Below are 21,665 nucleotides of genomic sequence, written 5' to 3'. Positions count from 1 at the left end.
AGGGGTGGTTTAAAGGAGTTACACTGGTATTTAAAAAGAACTCTGTCCGACATGATTATAGTAATAAGAAACACAATTTTAAGAGTGCTTACTGTGTGCCAGAAGTTTGTGCTGTGCACATTGCAAATGATTTGCTCAGAAGTTTTAATCCTCACAATAAATAGATATTATCCTCATTTACAGATGAGATGTGGAGAGAGGTTAAATAACTTGCCTGAAGTCACACAGCTGTTACATGGCAAAGGCAAGATTTTGTGTGTCTTATTCCAAGGTTCAGGTTTTCCTATACTGTTAAAAGTTTTGTTTATAGAAGTAAATTTAACTGGGCAGCTAATTTACGTATAATGTCCTGTAATCCACAGCTTCACATAGTTGGAAGTATTACTGTAGCTCCTCTGGGAGATAATCAGCTTCTCAAAATTAGAAGTCAGGAGTATCTGGCACATACAGTGCATCGTGCTGTTTCCCCTGAAACAAAAACTTCTGGGTGAATAATAGTACTGCTTCATGTTTTGTGTGGTTTAAATACTTTTCACATAAATTACTTTGTATTTGAAGTTTCAAGAAAAGCAAAGTCAGGATGAGTCGTAGTATACCCCTGTTCTACACAAGACAGTAAGCCTCAGGTTAGAAAGTAAAGGGCTTGCAGGTCACAGAAGTCATAATCATAGAGTTGGGTCTAGAATCATGTTTTCAGATATATAGGGGGTTTCCTTCTGTGATACCATGTTTTTACTTAGTACTGGTCTATTCCTGAGACACAAAAATTAGGTATATAATTATCATTTTTGTAAACAATTTAATAATTCACCATTTGTTAAAAGCTTTTAATTACTCAATTTTTACTGGGTCCATGCCCCTATGAATAACCATGTAATTCGAACTAAAGGCTGGAATTTACGTCAAATGATAAACTTAATGAATAATAGCAGAGAAAATAGTTAAAATAGTTCCTGTTACTGGAAGGTCGTGATTTCCAAAATTTTGAAACATTATTTGACAGTCAATCGAAGCATTCCAGCCTCAGTTAATGCTAGAAATATAGCCATTATATGTTACATGCATTTATTGAGTTCTTTTAGGGGAAATGAATGTATGGACATAACATAAGTCTTTATGATTAAAGAGAAAAACTTGAGTGAAATTTGAAAATAGGTTCCCTGCTTAGTTCCTTGGCAGTGAAAATCGTGTAGAAACTGTAGAAGATTTACAAGTGTAAATCTTGTGAGAAAGAGGGCCTGCTGACCCAGCCTTGGTGGTATATGGAGCTCCACGTTCCGGGACCTGGCCTCAAAGTCTGTCTTCCTGAGGGAGAAGGGATGCCACACGGCTTAGCCAGCCAGTGGAAGCCAGTACTGTCCCACGCTCGTGGCACGGTGAAATGTGTCGGGCACGTGTTGCTTAGGATTTTGCTTTCAGTGAGTAATGTCTCACTTTTGGTGTCACTACTTCTGATTGTCTACTTGGTGCCCCACTGTGCTTTTGTTTCCTAATTTTGGAGTTTTGACAAAATACTTCTTTTTATACTCTGCTTTCTATAGTACCTGACAGCTGTTCCTTTTCTTTATCAGAACAAACTTGTGTACAGTACTCTTATTAGTTTATTCTGGCACACAGTAAAGTTTATTTAAGTAAGTTGGGTTTGTTCAGATCAGACGTTGTTCTGCACATGAGTTTCGGAGTGGAGTTTCTAGTGACCTTACTTGGCTTTGAGGAAGATAATTTGCAGTTACGGTGCTCCAGAAGTGCGATGCTCCCCAGTTCATTTGTGACTTCGTCCCAAGGTCTGGAGTAGGTACATAACTCTTTATATTCTGTTGTGTGTCTTTACATACCTTTAGCTTGAACTCTTGCTAGTTTTCAAATGAATCATTTCTAGAATGAATGGTCTTTTCTTTCTGTGTTCTTTTCATAGGCTTTAAGAGTTTTTTCCTTAGCATCTAATACCAACTGACGCACTAAGCATTTTAGTTTTCTAACTGGTTATTGTCTGGCTCTCCTAAAGGGCAGTCAAAGGAAGACTTTGACATCCTGACCCTGAAGCCTAGGTATAGTTTCTCATGGAAACATCAAGCAGAGGCTCACTCAGAACCTATTTTCTTAAAATTTACACATGGTCTGCCAATGCTGATTTATCTACTTTCTGGTATGTTAGAAGCAGTGAATTGAGTAGAAGTAGGTGAAACAGTCTGTAATGGGCAGACGTGCTTGTAATAGTGAGAAATAAGTAACCATAAAGAAGATGTGAAAACCTTCAAAAATGGTCCATGTAAATAGCTTACAGTAGTGCCCTCTGGGAACATTCGAAGGGGCACCAGGACAGTGTTTTCACTGTGTTTCGGATACTTCTTTATGTTCTCCACAAACAAGCCCCGCGTTATGAGAAAAACATGATCAGTTTTGGTTTGTACGTGCCTGGCATTTTCTTCTCTCTGGAGAGTCTGGCTATTATAAAATATAAAAACTAAATAAATAATACAGCTTAAGATCTATGTAAACCCCTTCTACCCTTTGGCTTTCCAGCTTTGCTTAGAGTGTTAAGATGCACTTAAAACTTCAGTTTTAGTTTAAAAAAAATTTTTTTTAACATTTATTTATTTTGAGAGACAGAGAGATGCAGAGCATGAGCAGGGGAGGGGGGGGGGGGGGAGAGAGAGAGAGAGATACAGAATCTGAAGCAGGCTCCAGGCTCTGAGGTGTCAGCACAGAGCCTGATCCAGGGCTCAAACCCACAGATCGTGAGATCATGACCTGAGCTGAAGTCAGACGCTCAACTGACTGAGCCACCCAGGCGCCCCAGTTCAGCTTTAGTTTTAATGTTAGAAATACATTGTTTTAAACTCAGTGATTTGAGAAAGATGTTTATGAAGAGCATAATTCAAATTGCTTTCTCTCTTAACTTTGATACCAAAGAAAATATCTTAATTTCTTAAAATGTATCTCAATATAAATATCTTTTTTAAAAAAAGACATTTCTCTCTCTTTCTTGCTCCGTCTCCATCCATCTCCCCCCCCGCCCCTTTCTCTCCCTCTCGCATCCATTCTGCCTCCCTCACTCCCAGGTTCGAATGGCACTGAAAAAGGCTGAAAAAGAATTTGAACTCAGGAGCAGCTGGTCTGTCCCAGATGCACTTCAGAAATGGCTTCAGTTAACACATGAAGTAGAAGTACAGTACTACAATATTAAAAGACAAAATGCTGAAATGCAGTTAGCTATTGCTAAGGATGAGGTACTCTATTTCAAAACTTAATACATTTCTAAAGAGATTAACCAATTAAGAGAGAAAAATATGAATAAAATCTGTATTTGTTGTACCTTCTTTTTGTGAATTGAAACTTACTTATCTTAATGGACTCTTATAATCATAGACCGTAGAGTAAAATTACTGTATGTAGAGAAGTATATACTTTTCAGAATGACCTTAGTGTCATTTAAAAACCGTCCCTATTATCGTTATCACAAATGTTTTATACAGAGCTTTTCTCCTCCAGGTTGCTTCTTCATATCTGATTCAGGTTAGTAGTTACTAGAAATTAATATTTGACTCTTAATTAAATTGTGTGAAATAAGATTAAGTTTTAATCTGATTTCTAGCAAAAAAAAAAAAAAAAACTCAGTTCACTCACTAACACCTCATTGCAGTAGGATATCATTAATGTTATTTTGTTAGTTTTAATAGAAGATTCGGGTCTTTTCTGAACCATCAAAATAAGTGAAAAATTTTCCAGAACAAAGTTTTGAATTCTGTTGATTGACTTAGGAAAGCATGCTTTCTCCTTCATCTGTTTCCTTTTCTGGAAATTAGGGCCTTATTTTGGCTATATAATTCTCCACTGGTTTCATCATTATTAATATATTCAAAACAAAATAAGCTTGTCTGTGTGTTATTTTTTTTCCAGACCTACCTTATTTTCTCTCTCCTTGGGTTTCTAGGCAGAGAAGATTAAAAAGAAAAGAAGTACAGTCTTTGGGACTCTGCATGTTGCACACAGCTCCTCCCTAGATGAGGTAGACCACAAAATTCTGGAAGCAAAGTAAGAATGTTGTTTTAGTTACCTGTTTATTTGTATTATGCTGAAATTTGTAATTTATGGACAATTTATCATTTAATCATGGCACAATTACATAATTTATACTAATTCTGAGAATGGATAATTCCTTCTTGAAATTAGTTGATTGCCATGGTCTGTTCATGTAGTTGCCCTTTTTTAGTGCCATCTTAAAGACTCGTTGATACCATAAGTAATTTCTACCTTGGCTTTTACAGGAAAGCACTCTCTGAGTTGACAACTTGTTTACGAGAACGACTTTTTCGCTGGCAACAGATTGAGAAGATCTGTGGCTTTCAGATAGCCCATAACTCGGGCCTCCCCAGCTTGACCTCTTCCCTGTATTCTGATCACAGCTGGGTGGTGATGCCCAGAGTCTCCATTCCACCCTATCCAATTGCTGGGGGAGTTGATGATTTAGATGAAGATACGCCCCCAATAGTGTCACAGTTTCCTGGTAAGTGCTGAATTCAAAAAAGAGAGTTTGGTGCAGTTTAAAAAAAATTTTTTTTTTATGTTTGTTCATTTGTGAGACGGGGAGAGAGAGGGAGACACAGAATCCAAAGCAGGCCCCAGGCTCCCAGCTGTCAGCACAGAGCCCGACGGGGGCTCGAACCCACGAACTGTGAGATCATGACCTGAGCCAAAGTCAGATGCTTAACCAGTTGAGCCGCCCAGGTGCCCTGAGTTGGTGCAGTTTTAAAATTTTTTTTTTTTTTCAATGTTTATTTATTTTTGGGACAGAGAGAGACAGAGCATGAACGGGGGAGGGGCAGAGAGAGAGGGAGACACAGAATCGGAAACAGGCTCCAGGCTCTGAGTCATCAGCCCAGAGCCTGACGCGGGGCTCGAACTCCCGGACCGCGAGATCGTGACCTGGCTGAAGTCGGACGCTCAACCGACTGCGCCACCCAGGCGCCCCAGTTGGTGCAGTTTTTAAAGTAACTTCCTACCATGCCTTTTATGACTCATTGACTTTGAAATCTATGATAAAAATTTTGTTTGTTCTTCATTTTCTCTTTTTTCTACTTGGGATTAATAATTTGTCTTTATTATGTGAGAATCATACATCAGATGCATGTCTGTGTATATCTATACACACACATATGTATAAAGTAATACATCATACGTGCTAAATAGTGTACAGGTGAAGTACTCAGCTTTGAGGGTAAATATCCTTTCAAATCGCAGCTTAATCTATAGTAAAAATTAGGGGAAGATCTTGGAAACTTGAGTTCTGGTCCTAGCTCTGCCACTGACTAGCCAACTGTGTGACTTTGAGCCTGTCTGTGATTTATCTTAAATTGAGTTGCCCTTCCCAGTAGGTATGTTTTTGTTGTTGTTGGTTTGCTTTTCTAATTCTGTTCTTTCATTGAGAAGAGTATTATCTTGCTGTATTTTAACTCCTGAAACACTGAATCCCTTTACTTTTAAATAAAACTTAAACTGTGCTTATGTTAAGGAAAACATTTTTTTGTTGCTAGGAAGTGGAACGCCTCCAAAGGAGGCTTTAAAAAAAAATTTTTTTTTTTATAATTCTTTTTTTAATGTTTGTTTATTTTGGAGAGAGAGGGAACATGCACACATGCACAAGAGAGCAGGGGAGGGGCAGAGAGAGAAGGAGACAGAGGATACAAAGCAGGAGCCCGATGAGGGGCTCGAACCCAGGAACCGTGATATCATGACCGGAGCTGACGTCAGATGCTTAACTGATTGAGCCAAAGGTGGTTTTAATGTGGACAGTTTTCATTATATTGCTTTGTTATGCTGCATTCTTTGAAAATTTTTACATTGTAAGGAATGCATTTTGGTAGGAAGGTGAAATTTAAGTATTTTAGATTTTGTTAATTATTTTTAGAATTTATTAATACATATTTGGACTTTGTGCAAAGTTCTGGAGAGCTTGAATTTAAAATGGGTGTATTCTTATATTAGAAATCACTTGAAAAACTCTTCATCCTTGTTATTGCCTGCCTGATTCATTCTCCCAATCTTTGACTTTTCGAAACAGTGTAAGTAGAACAAGATTCCAAAGAATGGAAAACAGAATTTAATTATTGATTGGTTGAAAACTTACATAGAAATTTTATTTTATTTTATTTTTCTCTCTTTTTTTTTTTTTAATTTTTTTTTCTTTTCAACGTTTATTTATTTTTGGGACAGAGAGAGACAGAGCATGAACGGGGGAGGGGCAGAGAGAGGGAGACACAGAATCGGAAACAGGCTCCAGGCTCTGAGCCATCAGCCTAGAGCCTGACGCGGGGCTCGAACTCACGGACCGCGAGATCGTGACCTGGCTGAAGTCGGACGCTTAACCGACTGCGCCACCCAGGCGCCCCAGAAATTTTAGTCTCAAGACAAATCATATGTAAACATTTTCCAGTTTGAATTTTTTCTATCCAGTTGTTACAGTTTTCCTGATGTTATGATTTACAGAGAGTTCTAATTTCTAAACTTTTATGAAATAAAGCCCTAAATTTGCAGATAGATAGTGAATGACTATATGCTTGGGTTCATTTCTGTGGCTTTAATTCTCAGGCTTAATGGCAGACAGATAGCAGGAGTCAGCTGGGGAGCCACCAGACTCTTAAAACAGGAGGGAAGAGAGGACAGATTATAAATGCAGTGAATTTTGGAATGTGCTCATTTCACTGGCCCCATGCTGCAGGGTGGTTACAGTTGCAAAGTTATACCTAGATCTGGGCCAGCTCTGCTGTTGGAATATTGTCAACTTGTGTTTATTTGAACTATATGTCCTCAAACTTGCTAAATGCAACACTGATTCATAAGTATTTGATTTTGTTTAAAAATTGTAGCTTTTTAAAGTCACAGTTCCTCCTCAGAATCCGTAATTCTTCACTATCAGAAGTATGCATGAAGATATGTTCCCTAAATTAACTAATTTATTTTCTTGGCTTTTTTGTTTTGAAGTTCTTTTTGATGGGGCAAAATATAGCTAGCTCTGTGTGGCTAATTACCTTAAGTTTTCAGTGACTGTAAAATACAGAGAAATTTGAAATTGAAAAAAGTATAAAAGTTGATTTTAAATTTAGTATGATGTTTTAGAAATTCTGTGATCAAATTTATTATCTGTGAACAAGAACTCCTGCCAAAGATTGCACTTTGAGAGCTCTACTTCCACCCAGTGGCACAACAGTGATACTGCACTCTGCTTAGTTAGGAAAGCACAATTTCTTCTGCTAGGGTAGGATGAAGGCCGTTTTACTACATGCCCTCTGAAAAGTTTTACATTTGTACCATGGGTATGTGTAAATTGTCTAAGTGAAATAACGGTAAGGAAACATGCCTGTGGTGTGTTGAAAGCAAAGTAAAAGATTGTAGAACTGTACGCAGAATAATACCGTCTGTGTTTAATTTTGCATAAATAAAAAAGAGAGAGGCGCCTTGGGTGGCTCAGTCGGTTAAGCACCTGACTCTTGGTTTCAGCTCAGGTCGTGGTCTTGTGGGTTATGAGATCAAGCCCCGTGTCAGGCTCTGAGCTGACAGCACAGAACCTACTTGGGATTCTCTCTCTCCCTCTCTGTCTCTGTTCCTCCGCTGCTCATACTCTCTCTCTCTCTCAAAATAAATAAATAAACATTAAATAAAGGAGAGAAAATATTGTCAAAGCTTAGCTCCTTGTGGGTAGGAGAACAGATGATAGATTTCTCCTATTTTATAGTATCTGCTAAATATTCACTGTGGGAATGTGGTTGCAATTTATTTAAAAGTTCTTAATTATTAAGTCCTTCAGATGTACTTATAAGTACTGAAAATAAAATGTTTACTTGCTACAAAGATAAACAGATTTTAATATTTTGCCTTAATTTATCTCTTTGCCCAAAATAAACTATTATACATACAGCTAAAGCACATGGCCTCACCTTCCTACTCTTCTCAAGTTGTAAGAAGAGCCTATTCTACTTTTATTATATGCAGATGTATCTATAAACAACAGACAAAATTGTTTAAAACTTTGCTCACGGGGGTCACCTAGTGGCTCAGTCGGTAGAGTGGCTGAGTCTTGATTTCAGCTCAGGTCGTGATACCAGGGTCGTGGGATCGAGCCCCGCATAGGGCTCCGCTGAATGTGGATCCTACTTAAGATTCTTTCTCTCTCTGCCTGCCCTTCTCCCTGTCTCAGGCTCTCTTTCTCGAATTAAATATATATATATGTGTATATATATATATGTGTGTGTATATATATATGTATACATATATATATACACACATATATATGTGTGTATAAATGTATACATATATATATGTGTGTGTATATATGTATACATATATATATATACACACATATATATATGTATATTTATACATAAATGTTCATCAAACTGTAGGTAATGTTTTGCAGCTCCTTTTGCTCACAAGTACATATTTAGAAATTTTCTGTATACTGCATTAAATATAAATATACTACATTAAATTCACTATAACTGTTTAATGATTTAACCACAGTGTATCTGTTTATTCATGATAATAAGCCACAGTTTATCCATTTTTCTCCTGAGATAGGTAGGCTCTTTGCACTTTTTTGCCTTTGCAGACAGTACTGCAGTGAGCATCCTTACCTTACCTTACCTTTATCTCCTTTATGCGTGAGTTTGAGAGTCTCTGGGTGGATACCTGGAAAATGGATCGCGTTCAGTCATTGGGAGGGCAGCTGTTACTAGGCATTGTGAGGTCGCTCTCAAAATGGCTCTGTTCCTTTGTATACCCACCGTTTATGAGAGCTTTTCTGCCTCTATCCTCACCAGTACTTGGGATAATCTGATTTCTTTTGTGACTTGCCTGAGTATTATATGATACCAAAGTGTTACTACAATTTTTATTTCCTTGGTGACTTTTGAGGTTGAGTACCATTTCATTTATTAGTGTTTGTCATTCAGATTTCTTCCTATCTGAGTTGCTTATTCCTACTATGGAATCTCTACCAAGATTCCTTACTGATCTGGAAGAGTGTTGTTTTTTTTTTTTTAAATATTTTCTCTTTTTTTTAAATATGAAATTTATTGTCAAATTGGTTTCCATACAACACCCAGTGCTCATCCCAAAAGGTGCCCTCCTCAATGCCCATCACCCATCTTCCCCTCCCTCCCACCCCCCGTCAATCCTCAGTTCATTCTCCGTTTTTAAGAGTCTCTTATGGTTTGGCTCCCTCCCTCTCCAAATTTTTTTTTCCTTCCCCTCCCCCATGGTCTTCTGTTAAGCTTCTCAGGATCCATATAAGAGTGAAAACATATGGTATCTGTCTTTCTCTGTATGACTTATTTCACTTAGCATAACACTCTCCAGTTCTATCCACGTTGCTACAAAAGGCCATATTTCATTCTTTCTCATTGCCACGTAGTATTCCATTATGTATATAAACCACAATTTCTTTATCCATTCATCAGGTGACGGACATTTGGGCTCTTTCCATAATTTGGCTATTGTTGAGAGTGCTGCTATAAACACTGGGGTACAAGTGCCCCTATGCATCAGCACTCCTGTATCCCTTGGGTAAATTCCTAGCAGTGCTCTTCCTGGGTCATAGGGTAGATCTATTTTTAATTTTTTGAGGAACCTCCGCACTGTTTTCCAGAGCGGCTGCACCAGTTTGCATTCCCACCAACAGTACAAGAGGGTTCCCGTTTCTCCACATCCTCTCTAGCCTCTGTCGTCTCCTGATTTGTTCATTTTAGCCACTCTGACTGGCATGAGGTGGGATCTGAGTGTGGTTTTGATTTGTATTTCCCTGATGAGGAGCGACGTTGAGCATCTTTTCATGTGCCTGTTGGCCATCTGGATGTCTTCTTTAGAGAAGTGTCTATTCATGTTTTCTGCCCATTTCTTCACTGGATTGTTTGTTTTTCGGGTGTGGAGTTTGGTGAGTTCTTTATAGATTTTGGATACTAGCTCTTTGTCTAATATGTCATTTGCAAATATCTTTTCCCATTGCATTGGTTGCCTTTTAGTTTTGTTGATTGTTTCCTTTGCAGTGCAGAAGCTTTTTATCTTCATGAGGTCCCAGTACTTCATTTTTTGCTTCTAATTCCCTTGCCTTTGGAGATGTGTCAAGTAAGAAATTGTTGCGGCTGAGGTCAGAGAGGTTTTTTCCTGCTTTCTCCTCTAGGGTTTTGATGGTTTCCTGTCTCACATTAGGTCCTTTATCCATTTTGAGTTTGTTTTTGTGAATGGTGTAAGAAAGTGGTCTAGTTTCATTCTTCTGCATGTTGCTGTCCACTTCTCCCAGCACCATTTGTTAAAGAGACTCTTTTTTCCATTGGATATTCTTTCCTGCTTTGTCAAAGATTAGCTGGCCATACTTTTGTGGGTCCAATTCTGGAGTCTGTATTCTATTCCATTGGTCTATGTGTCTGTTGCCAATACCATGCTGTCTTGAGGATTACAGCTTTGTAGTAGAGGCTAAAGTCTGGGATTGTGATGCCTCCCGCTTTGGTCGTCTTCTTCAATATTAGTTTGGCTATTCAGGGTCTTTTGTGGTTCCATACAAATTTTAGAATTGCTTGTTGTAGCTTCAAGAAGAATGCTGGTGCAATTTTGATTGGGATTGCATTGAATGTGTAGATTGCTTTGGGTAGTATTGACATTTTAACAATGTTTATTCTTCAAATCTATGAGCACGGAATGTTTTTCCATTTCTTTGTATCGCCTTCAATTTCCTTCATAAGCTTTCTATAGTTTTCAACATACAGGTCTTTTACGATCTTTGGTTAGGTTTATTCCTAGGTATTTTATGATTCTTGGTGCAGTTGTGAATGGGATCAGTTTGTCTTTCTGTTGCTTCGTTATTAATGTATAAGAACGCAGCTGATTTCTGTACATTAATTTTGTATCCTGCGACTTTGCTGAATTCATGTATCAATTCTAGCACACTTTTGGTGGAGTCTGTCGGGTTTTCCACGTATAATATCATGTCATCTGCAAAAAGTGAAAGCTTGATTTCATCTTTGCCAATTTTGACGCCTTTGATTTCCTTTTGTTGTCTGATTGCTGATGCTAGAACTTCCAACACTATGTTAAACAACAGCGGTGAGAGTGGACATCCCTGTCATGTTCCTGATCTCAGGGGAAAAGCTCTCAGTTTTTCCCCATTGAGGATGATATTAGCTGTGGGCTTTTCATAAATGGCTTTTATGATGTTTAAGTATGTTCCTTCTATCCCGAGTTTCTCGAGGGTTTTTATTAAGAAAGAATGCTGAATTTTGTCAAATGCTTTTTCTGCATCGATTGACAAGATCATATGGTTCTTTTCTTTTGTTAATGTGATGTATCACATTGATTGATTTGCGAATGTTGAACCAGCCCTGCAGCCCAGGAATGAATCCCACTTGATCTTGGTGAATAGTTCTTTTTATATGTTGTTGAATTCGATTTGCTAGTATCCTGTTGAGAATTTTTGCATCCATATTCATCAGGGATATTGGCCTATAGTTCTCTTTTTTTGCTGTCTCTGTCTGGTTATTTGATGGTTGTAGATAGCTTCTCTCAGGCTTTGGCTTTTCTTTTTTAGTGAACTCTGTTGTTTTCTTTTTCAATCATAGGAGTTTTTAAAAGAACATTTCTAATGACAAATTGGTGAACCTGCTTTGTGTTTTTTAATGTCTTTTTTAGAAGATGATAGATGTTTCCCCTCCTAAAAGTTTTTAAGATTTGCTTTAATCCCTTAGCCTTTTAATCTACCTGGAAGTTATTTTTGTTCATATTGCAAGAGAGGAATCTAAATCTGTCTCCTGATGTGTGGATAAACAGGTGTCCCAGCCTCATTCCTGCTCTCTCCCTGCTCATCTGTAACTCCACTTCTCTCCACAGGTGCACCCGTGCTCGCAGGCTCTCTGTTTTGTTCCATTGCTTTCATTCTGCTTTAGTTGCTATTTATAGTTTGATAGTATGTGTTGGGGTTTGCTAGATCTGAATTGTCCTTTACTATTCAAATTCAGAATTGTTACTCTTGGCCAGTATGAATTTTAGGATTAGCTTATGAAATTCCATAAAAAGTTTCATTGAGCTTTTAATGGAATTTCTTTGAATTTATTGATGCATTTGGGAAGAGTTATTACTCATAAATTTTATTGAGATTTGCTTTTATGTCTTTTTTTTTTTTTTTTTTTTAATTTATTTTTGGGACAGAGAGAGACAGAGCATGAACGGGGGAGGGGCAGAGAGAGAGGGAGACACAGAATCGGAAACAGGCTCCAGGCTCTGAGCCATCAGCCCAGAGCCCAACGCGGGGCTCGAACTCACGGACCGCGAGATCGTGACCTGGCTAAAGTCGGACGCTCAACCGACTGCGCCACCCAGGCACCCCGCTTTTATGTCTTTAAGTAAAATTTAAATTTTTCTCTGTACTGTTCTTGCACATCTTTTCTAAAAAGATTAATTTCTGAAAAAAAAATAAATAAATAGATTAATTTCTGGATATCCCCATAGGATTTTTTTTTTTTTTTGGTAGTTACACGTTAACTTTCTTAAAAAAAATTATGTGTGAAATTGCTTATTGCTGATGTCTAGGGAACTGCTGTTGACTTTGCTAAGTATCTTATATACAGAAATAGTGAATTCTCATATGAGTCTTCCGGATTTTTTGTGTGTGCAGTAATAAATTGTTTTTTTCCTTTTCAGTCCTTATGTCTGTCCCCACCCCCACCCCCCCCACCCCACCCCACCCCCCCGCTTATTTTCTAGTCTGAGACTTCCAGTCAAATGTTGAATAATAGCAGTGATTGCAGGCAATAACGATTGCCATTTCTGACTTTAAAGGGAATGCTCTCCATTGTGAAATGTGATTTATTTTTTTTCTTTTTGGTTTTGGTTTTGGTAGATTGCTTTTAAGGAAATTAATTTTATTCCTGTTTTACTAAGAAAGGTTTTCTTAGTGGATGTTAAATTTCACCAAATTCTTTCCTGTGTAATTTGAGGTAAGTCAAGGGAAGGACAGAGTAATAATCAATGTCAGGTGCTGGTCAAATGTCAGGGAAGGATTGAGCAATCTGTTGAATTTAGCAACAAGGGAGTAGATTATGAATTGTTGAGAACAGTTGTGGCGAAATTGTATGTGAGCACTTTACACTCCGAATGAAATAAAATGAAGTAGTGGAGAAAGTAACAGAGGAAATTCTTCATAAAAGGAAGAGAGATATATGTCAGTTGAAAACAGTCTGAGGATGGAGAAGAGTGTTTTGTCGCTGCTATTGTTTAGCGTTTTGTTTTTTTAGGTTTATTGTGTCCGCATTTTTTAAATGCTATTGGGATGTAGAAGATGCAAATAAAGACAACAGAAGGCCTACACAAAAGAGTTAAGGTGCTTGAGCTTGGAGTAGAGAATGGGACAGATAAGTGGAAGGAGCAGAGTGTTTGAACTAGAAAGGTAGACACATGGTCCGAATCTCAGTTGTCCGTCTGCCGTCTTGATATATAATACCAAAAACGGAGCAGCGCTGAATGACTAGGGCAAGACAGGGTTTGAGAGTGGGTGGCGGTGTGAATGTCTGGAGAAGAGGGGAAACCATGAGTGGTTAAGGTGTTGGGAGGTCTTACCAATGAGATTGCTCAAGCGGAAGATAGGTAAGGAAATGACTGGGAGGTGGGGTGAGTGGGGTTGTAGAGACGGCAGATTCAAGTGGCTTAGTGTTAGCTGCAGAAAGAACATGTTTTTATAAAAGGTCGTAGGAGTGAGGGTTTCCAGAGAAGAGTGTTGGGGAATGAGAAGGCCACCAACCTGATGTTCTGGTGTTGCAGCACATGAGGTGTACACAACAGGGAGCAGCCTCAGCTTGCGAAGGCTGTTCTGACTTCGGGGGGTTAGGTTTCAATTAAGGCAAGGACATGGAGTGCCCATTCTATGAAGATAGTAAGCGTGTAGGGGCAGTTTTCTACTTGCACGGGACTAGGCAGAGACTGGCAGCAGAAACAAGATGATCTAAGACTTCTGGTTAGTTCCACAGTCATCAGGGTTCAGGAAACAAGTTTTTGTCTGACCTCTGCCTAACTGGTTGGGAGACTATGTATACAGTGTTCAAATGACCCTTGAGTAAAAACTTCTTAAAGAGTGGGAGGCAAACCATAAGAGACTGTTAATTACAGCGAACAAACTGAGGCTTGCTGGAGGAGAGGCGGGCAGGGGATAGACTTAGTTGGGTGATGTGTATTAAGGAGGGCACTTGTGATGAGCATATGTAAGCGATGAATCACTGAATTCTACCCCTGGAACCAATATTGCTCTGTATCTTAGCTAACTAGAATTTAAATCAAAACTAGAAACATGAGAAAAAAAAAAAAAACCTTCTTGAAGTTCAAACAAGTTACACGATCCCGAGAGATACCCATTGAAAAATACAGCCTGTTTTTTTTTCTGATAGTTTTCATCCTGTAATGGTGAAATTAACAAAGTTTTGCAACAAAGTACAGATTCCTTAATAAGCTGTATTGATTTTTTAACTTAAAGATTTACTATCTTGGGTAAATTTTCAAGACTTTGTGGTTAGGAATGCCGAATTTCATGTTAGAGCCTCGTGTGTTTATGTTCTCTTCTGTTTATTTTCTAGACCTGCTTTCATTTTTATCACACTTTAATTTTTTATTTCTGAACTTTGTCAAGAAGCAGTAGAGATGATGGGGGAGGGTAATGACCAATGCAGGTCCTTACCCAGCGAGGGCCCGTTCCGGGGTGGCGGGTAGTAAGAGCCCTTCTTGTGTGTGTGTGTGTGTGTGTGTGTGTGTGTGTGTGTGCGTGTGCGCGCGCGTGCGCGTTCGTCCGCGGTGTGCCTGGAGGCAGCCCTGGTCTCATGTGCATATGTGTGTTTGTGCTTCGTTTCAGGGACCATGGCCAAACCCGCTGGGTCGTTAGCCAGAAGCAGCAGCCTGTGCCGCTCCCGCCGCAGCATCGTGCCGGCCTCGCCGCAGTGTCCACGCGCACAGCTTCCTCCGCACGCCCCTCACCAGGTCCACGCCCGGCACCCCCAGCACCCTCAGCACCCACAGCACTCCTTGCCTTCCCCGGACCCCGATATCCTCTCGGTGTCAAGTTGCCCTGTCCTTTATCGCAATGAGGAGGAGGAGGAGGCCATATACTTCTCTGCTGAAAAGCAATGGTACTGCAGTGAATCGACTACAGTAGATGTTGGGCTGGGTGGTGGGGAGGTGGGCGTGGGTGGGTCGGAGTGATGCGTTGGATTAGTTTTCTGTTGCTGCACAGTGAGTGACCACAGACTTAGCAGCTTCGGGCAGCATCCGTTTATTAGCCCCGGGTTCTGTTTGACAAAGTCCGAGCTTGCTGTGCCTGGGATTTCTGCTCAGGGACTCGCAAGGCCAAATGCAAGGTGGTTGCCCAGCTTTGTTCTTCCCTGACGCTTGAGGGCCACTTCTGACTCCTTTGGTTGTGACAGAGTTTGCTTCCCGTGGTTACAGCACGGAGGTCCCGGTTTCCACGCCTGCTCTCAGGCTGCTTCCATGCTGCTGCCAGTTCCTGGCGGGTGCACAGTGGCCCTTGCTGTGCGTGGCCTCTGTCTTCATAGACTAGGCCTTCTGACAGGTCCCTTGGAATCTGTGATGCCCCCTGTCTCTGATCTCTGGATGCGATTTTAAAAGGCTCACTCGTCACTTGGATAGTCATCTCTGTGTCTGAAAATCAGCTGGTGTCGGACCTTAATGACATCTGCAGAGCCCCTTCATGGCAGCACCTCTGCTCGCATTTGAGAGAATGGTTGGCGGGACATGTGTGTACACCAGAGCTAGAAACTTGGGGAGCGTCTCAGAAATCCGCCCACCACAGGCAGAGGTAGATATTCGGACATATAACTGCTTAGAGACCGACCACTGCACACAATTGACTCAAGTCTCAGAGCACAAACTTGTCTTGTGAGCAGTTTTATATGTAAAATACAAAGGCATGCACTTAAATATACTTGAACACAAACATTAAGTATGACTGAGTGTTTAAAATACTTGTTGCCACTTAATGGTTTTTTCTGTCGTGTGCTAGTACTTAGTGAACAGGAATTATCAGACATCAAAGGTGGAAGAAAATGTTAAGAACTTAAAGGAGGGTGTTACGTTCACACGAATTTGTTGGCATAAAGTGGGCATAGCAGCTGTGTGTTCGGTCCAGCCGAAGGACCACCGTGCTCCACGAGCCCCGTTGGTCGGAGGCTCTCTCCTAAACCGCATCCATCTTCAGAGCGGTGTGATAGTAAGTGACAGGAAAACTGATGCTGGCTTCTGATTTTGCAACACTTAGCAGCCGTGTAGCCCCAAAGTCTTCTGTCCTCGGATGAGAAAGAAAACCAGAGGGAATGGCTGGCTGTTCTCGGTGACCTGTTGCGGCTCTTCTCTGTCATGTGATTCTTTAGTTGGCATCGTCATCAAATGATAATTTTCACACATGATTGTTTTGTCTCTAGTGAGAGTCAACTTTGTGAGTAGCCAAGATCATTATAGCATATTACTGAGCAGATAGTCCAAGGTTTGTATCCTCATTACAGCTGGAGAATTTGACGTGGCTTTGCTTGGATACCACTTTCTGGTTAGTTTTTTGTATAATCTTCACAGTAAAACTTGGCCACCTGCAAGATGGCTTTACTGACAGAGCCAATTTGTGTGGCTTATGGAAATTAATAGGAAAGCTAGAGCTCTGTGTCCAGTAGAATTTTCACGTTTATGGAAATGTTTAGTCTTCCTTTCAAATAGCAATGTCAGAAATGCACAGTAAATATGAGAATTTGGATTCAGAAAACTTTTCCTCCTGTTTATTTAGTCTCTTACATGATGAACCACTAGAACCCTTACAAAACAGTAATAGTAATAACATTTACTGTTTACTGATCTTTTATGTTCTCTGCATTATGTACATGTATGCTCATTTACATCTTACCTCGAGTCTTGTTACATAGGCATTAAACTTGCATGAATTCACCTATTCCTCACTGTGAGAAAGAAATAGAAAAAAATAGCATAAATGGTACACGTAATTAAGCTCAACATTCCAAAGAATATATGTTCTAAAAAAAAAATGCTCACAGATTATACCATTCCTGCACTCCAAAGCTGACTGGTTATGCAGAAGAAGCAACACTTCATTATTTATTTTGGATTTAGGATGTTAGAACTAGAAGTAATTTTAGAGATTAATCAAATTATCTTCCTTTGACAGTGAAATTGAGTCCCGGTTACGTTAAGTGATTTGCCCAAGGTTGTGTGGCTGATTAATGGCAGGGCCAGGACAGGAATCTAGGTCTCCTAACTTAGATCAGTATTCTTTTCACATATTATTTAGATTTTAGAGACCAGTTTTTGAAATGTTTTTAACCTAGCTTAGAATTTCATACACCAAGCAGCCAAACCACATAGCAGAGTAGAAGTAAATTTATAAAATTCTAACTAAATCAGCTTCTGGTTCTGGAAGTTGAACAGCTTCAGGGAACAGTGATATATGCTGTATAATTAATAGGTATCCACTCCAAAAGGAAGCTAACAGAAAATTCCCTACCAGCGATTGATTTCTGAGTCCTTTCTTTTTATCTGAGCTGCCTTGTGCCCTCTGTAAGCACTCCCCATTATCATATTGTAAAAGCACTTAAAAAGTCTGCAGCTCGTGTAACTGTATTGTGTGAAAGCATCATTTAAGTCTTTATTTGCCCAGGGGATTTTGTACCTTCTGAGAGCTTGTAGTGTAATAGAAACAATCTTCACATACATGTGTAAAATACATAGAAATGACCAGTTACATTGAGCCATCTAAGATCAAGGTTTAAAACACGGTATTAACATGAAAAACATGTCAGAAGTAATATCACTATGTGAATAATGAGAGTAACCACAGGTCATCTGAGGTGAGAGATCATTCAGTTCATTTACTCTATAAATATGAACTTAGTTCCTTGCCGTATGCCGTGCACTTGCTAATAACTTGAGCTGCCAAGACAAGTGAGACAAGGTCCTGGCCTCGCTCTAGCTGGTGGATTATGATCATCTGTGTTCTTGCCTTTCTCTTATGTCTTCAGCTCTCTTCCTTGTCCCACCTTATTCCTTTTGCCACTTACTTTTTACCGTGACTCTACTTTTTATTTCTTACCGTTTCTTTCAGAGAGTGAACGGTATTTGTGTCATGTGTGGTACATATCAAAACAAGTAAGACATGATCTCTGTTATCTGAGATCTTTTCTTCTTTCATCTGTCTCTCGTCCATTTGTTTGTTCGTTCATTCACTCATTCATTCATGTATCACATATTTATTAAATACCCACTGTGAGCTTACCACTACTCCAGTGCAGAGGATACAGAAGTTAGAAAGACTCCCTGTCCTCATTAACTTTTCTTTCTTCTGGAGAGACATATCAAAAGTTAATACAAAATATCGTTTTAGGTAGTGGAATTTTCTGGGATGCTACACAAAGGTAAAAAGAAAAGAGAATACTTCCTGGATAGAGTGGTTAGGGGAAGTCTCTCTGGACAGAGAACAGTTGAGCAGTGACCTGAAAGACATTGAGAAATAAGCCATGTAGAGATGGAGGGAAGGAACATCGGAGGCAGAGGAAACAGGTGCAAGAGCCCTGGGGGAGTCACGAGATCGGCACGTTGGGAGGAACGAGGAGGAGGCCATGATGTAATGAGACGGGGAATGGTGGCCTTCCGCTGGAGGTGTCGCCGTGGTCCTGATCCTGCTGGGCTTTGTGGACTTTGACAAGGTCTTTGGATTTTAGCCTGAGTATGGGAGGAAGCGTTAGTTTTGAGCAAGTAAATGATGTGCTGTGAGTTTTTAAAAACCACTTCAGCATCTGTGTAGAGAAGTAGTTAGGAGGGAGGAACAAGAAGGGAAGCAGGGAGACCCGTTAGGACGCCATCACAATCCTTGAGGTGAGTCCAGGGGGGTGGGTAGTTCAGAAAGAGGGGCAGTGCCAGTGGGGGAGTGACAAGTGTTGGATTTGAGGTATATTTTGAAGTAATGGCTGATAGCATTTACTATCTGTTGGCCTTGGGGTTGTGAACTTTTGTCTTTTCATTTTCTCTCTTTACTGTGGAGAAGGGGCGGGGCAAAAATCACAAAGGGATAAACCCATGAGAATTTATTGAATGTCTGCATTTTTAAAAATAGCATTGGGGGACCTGGGTGGCTCAGGCAGTTAGGTGTTTGACTTTTGATTTCAGCTCAGGTCCTGATCTCACAGTCTGTGGGATCGAGCTCCGTGTCGAGCTCTATGCTGACAGTGCAGAGCCTGCTTGGGATTCTCTCTCTCCCTCTCTCCCTCCCTCTCTCCCTCTCTCCCTCCCTCTCTCCCTCCCTCTCTCCCTCCCTCTCTCCCTCCTTCTCTCCCTCCCTCTCTCCCTCCCTCTCTCCCTCCCTCTCTCCCTCCCTCTCTCCCTCTCTCCCTCCCTCTCTCCCTCTCTCTCTCCCTCTCTCTCTCCCTCTCTCCCTCCCTCTCTCCCTCCCTCTCTCCCTCCCTCTCTCCCTCCCTCTCTCCCTCTCTCCCTCTCTCTCTCCCTCTCTCCCTCCCTCTCTCCCTCCCTCTCTCCCTCCCTCTCTCTCTCTCCCCTTCCCTACTCGAGCCCTGTTTCTGTCTCAAAATAAACTTAAGAAAAAAAGTGTTATGTCATTGACTTTCACCTCCCATCCCCCCCTCTCAATTGTACCTCAGCTTCCTTCCCCCATTTTTAAACTTGGGAGAACTTACATTTTAGCTTAGTGTATTCCTTTCTTCCTACCTCAGGAAGATATATTTCATCAATTTAATGACAAATAAAGGGAGAGACAGTGACTAAAGTTCATCTTTTAAAATATATAATGTCAACTGTGTGATTTAGAAAGAAAAAATAGTATTGAAACAAAACACAAAAGTAGCTGAAATAAAATTACTAAATCTGTAAAATTTAAACATTTTTATTTGACAATTGAAGAAGGTGTAACTTGAGTTATGTTTCTTAGATTGGAAGATTCCATTTTTATAGTTCATGTAAATATTAAACATGGAGCTTTGATAAGTTGTATTATTTAAAGTAGTAAGTTTCCGATTTTGTCAAAATGCATGTAGAATTTTAGCATTTCTCCCATTTACATGTTGATAGATTAAAAAATGGAAGTTGTTTTAGTTAGAATTAATTACAGTGTCGGCTGGTAGTCTTAAAAAATACTGATTTAAGATTTTACCTCTGTCTCCCTCTCATCCAGGGAAGTACCAGACACGGCTTCAGAATGTGACTCCTTAAATTCTTCCATTGGAAGGAAACAGTCTCCTCCCTCAAGCCTGGAGATATACCAGACATTGTCTCCTCGCAAGATATCGCGGGATGAGCTCTCTCTAGAGGATTCATCCAGAGGAGAGTCCCCGGTAACTGCAGATACCTCGCGGGGCTCTCCTGATTGTGTGGGTCTGACAGAAACGAAGAGTATGATCTTCAGTCCTGCCAGCAAAGTGTACAATGGCATCTTGGAGAAATCCTGTAGCATGAACCAGCTCTCTAGCGGCATCCCGGTGCCCAAACCTCGCCACACATCCTGTTCCTCCGCTGGCAACGACAGCAAAGCAGTTCAGGAAGCCCCACACGTCGCCAGGATAAGCAGCATCCCACACGATCTTTGTCATCACGGAGAGAAAAGCAAAAAGCCATCAAAAATTAAAAGCCTTTTTAAGAAGAAGTCTAAGTGAACCGGCTGACTTGATGGAATTCGTTCAAGGGGCATCTTTAAACTGTTACCTCCCATCCTCCACCCCCTCCCTTTTTTTGTTTTAATTTTAGGAATGTAACTCCACTGGGGCTTTCCAGACTGGATGCCACAGTGGAGTGTCCTAAGGGCAACTGTCTACTGTCTGCTTATTTAAATGACTATATAATCAGTTCATCAAGCCAGTTATTGCTGAGAAATCATTAAGAGATGAGACAGTTTACAGTCATTTCTGCCTATTTATTTCTGCTTTGTTATTAGTGATGTATATACAACATTTTGTTGAAAGCCACTATGGACTTACAAGCTTTAATGGACTAGTAAGCCAGCATGGGCTTGCAAAAAGTTCTTGTTTACCACACCATCTTCTTATCTTTCCACAGAGCTATTTACATCCTGGACTAAATAACTTAAAGTAAAACTAATTGCACTACCGTTTTCCAGACTGGAAAAAAAAAAAAAAAATCTCTGCAAGTGAAACTGTATAGAGTTTATAAAATGACTATGGATAGGGGACTGTTTTCACTTTTAGATCAAAATGGGTTTTTAAGTAGAACCTAGGGTTTCTAATTGACTTGATTTCTGGAAATGAAAACCCACGCTTTTATTATGGGAAGCTTCTTTAAATGCATTTAATATTATAAAGTTTCAAGTCCTGCTGTAAAGATCATGTTGTTTTGTTTTTCCCAGGGCTTTCACTGTGATTTACTGCATTGCAGGCTGTATGATAAAATATAAATAATTTAGGGAGAGAAGGCTCTTGATTCCTTACACATGTGGAAGAGTTAAAACTTGATTGAAGGACTTAAACATTCACAAGCTTAAGCTGAGGTTGGGGACGTGGGGATTCAAGCACTTGTTTACAGACTTTGAATAACATCAAAGAAGTTATGGTTTGTGAAGAATTTGTACTGTGGAAAAGATAATAAATTGGAGACATTATTTTGTG

The 21,665-nt window shown here is 40.0% G+C and overlaps 1 protein-coding gene across 2 annotated transcripts in view; it reads left to right on the top strand.

Moving 5' to 3' along the window:
* Nucleotides 1-21,215, top strand: part of STIM2 (stromal interaction molecule 2) — a 151,642-nt gene extending 130,427 nt beyond the window's left edge. Inside the window, exons 8-13 of one of the 2 annotated variants that reach the window (XM_043572822.1) lie at nt 3,063-3,230; nt 3,493-3,516; nt 3,935-4,035; nt 4,269-4,507; nt 14,879-15,152; nt 20,222-21,215. In XM_043572822.1, coding sequence (XP_043428757.1) covers nt 3,063-3,230; nt 3,493-3,516; nt 3,935-4,035; nt 4,269-4,507; nt 14,879-15,152; nt 20,222-20,699 — 1,284 coding nt within the window. In that variant the 3' untranslated portion in view covers nt 20,700-21,215. The remainder of the gene's footprint in view (nt 1-3,062; nt 3,231-3,492; nt 3,517-3,934; nt 4,036-4,268; nt 4,508-14,878; nt 15,153-20,221) is intronic. The other variant, XM_043572823.1, reaches the window with a different exon arrangement.
* The last annotated feature ends 450 nt before the right edge of the window (nt 21,216-21,665 follow it).

This window comes from Prionailurus bengalensis, chromosome B1, assembly GCF_016509475.1.
Source record: "Prionailurus bengalensis isolate Pbe53 chromosome B1, Fcat_Pben_1.1_paternal_pri, whole genome shotgun sequence".
NCBI lineage: Eukaryota > Metazoa > Chordata > Mammalia > Carnivora > Felidae > Prionailurus > Prionailurus bengalensis.
The sequence above is the reverse complement of the archived record's forward strand: the minus strand, read 5'-3'. Positions and strand labels throughout refer to the sequence as shown.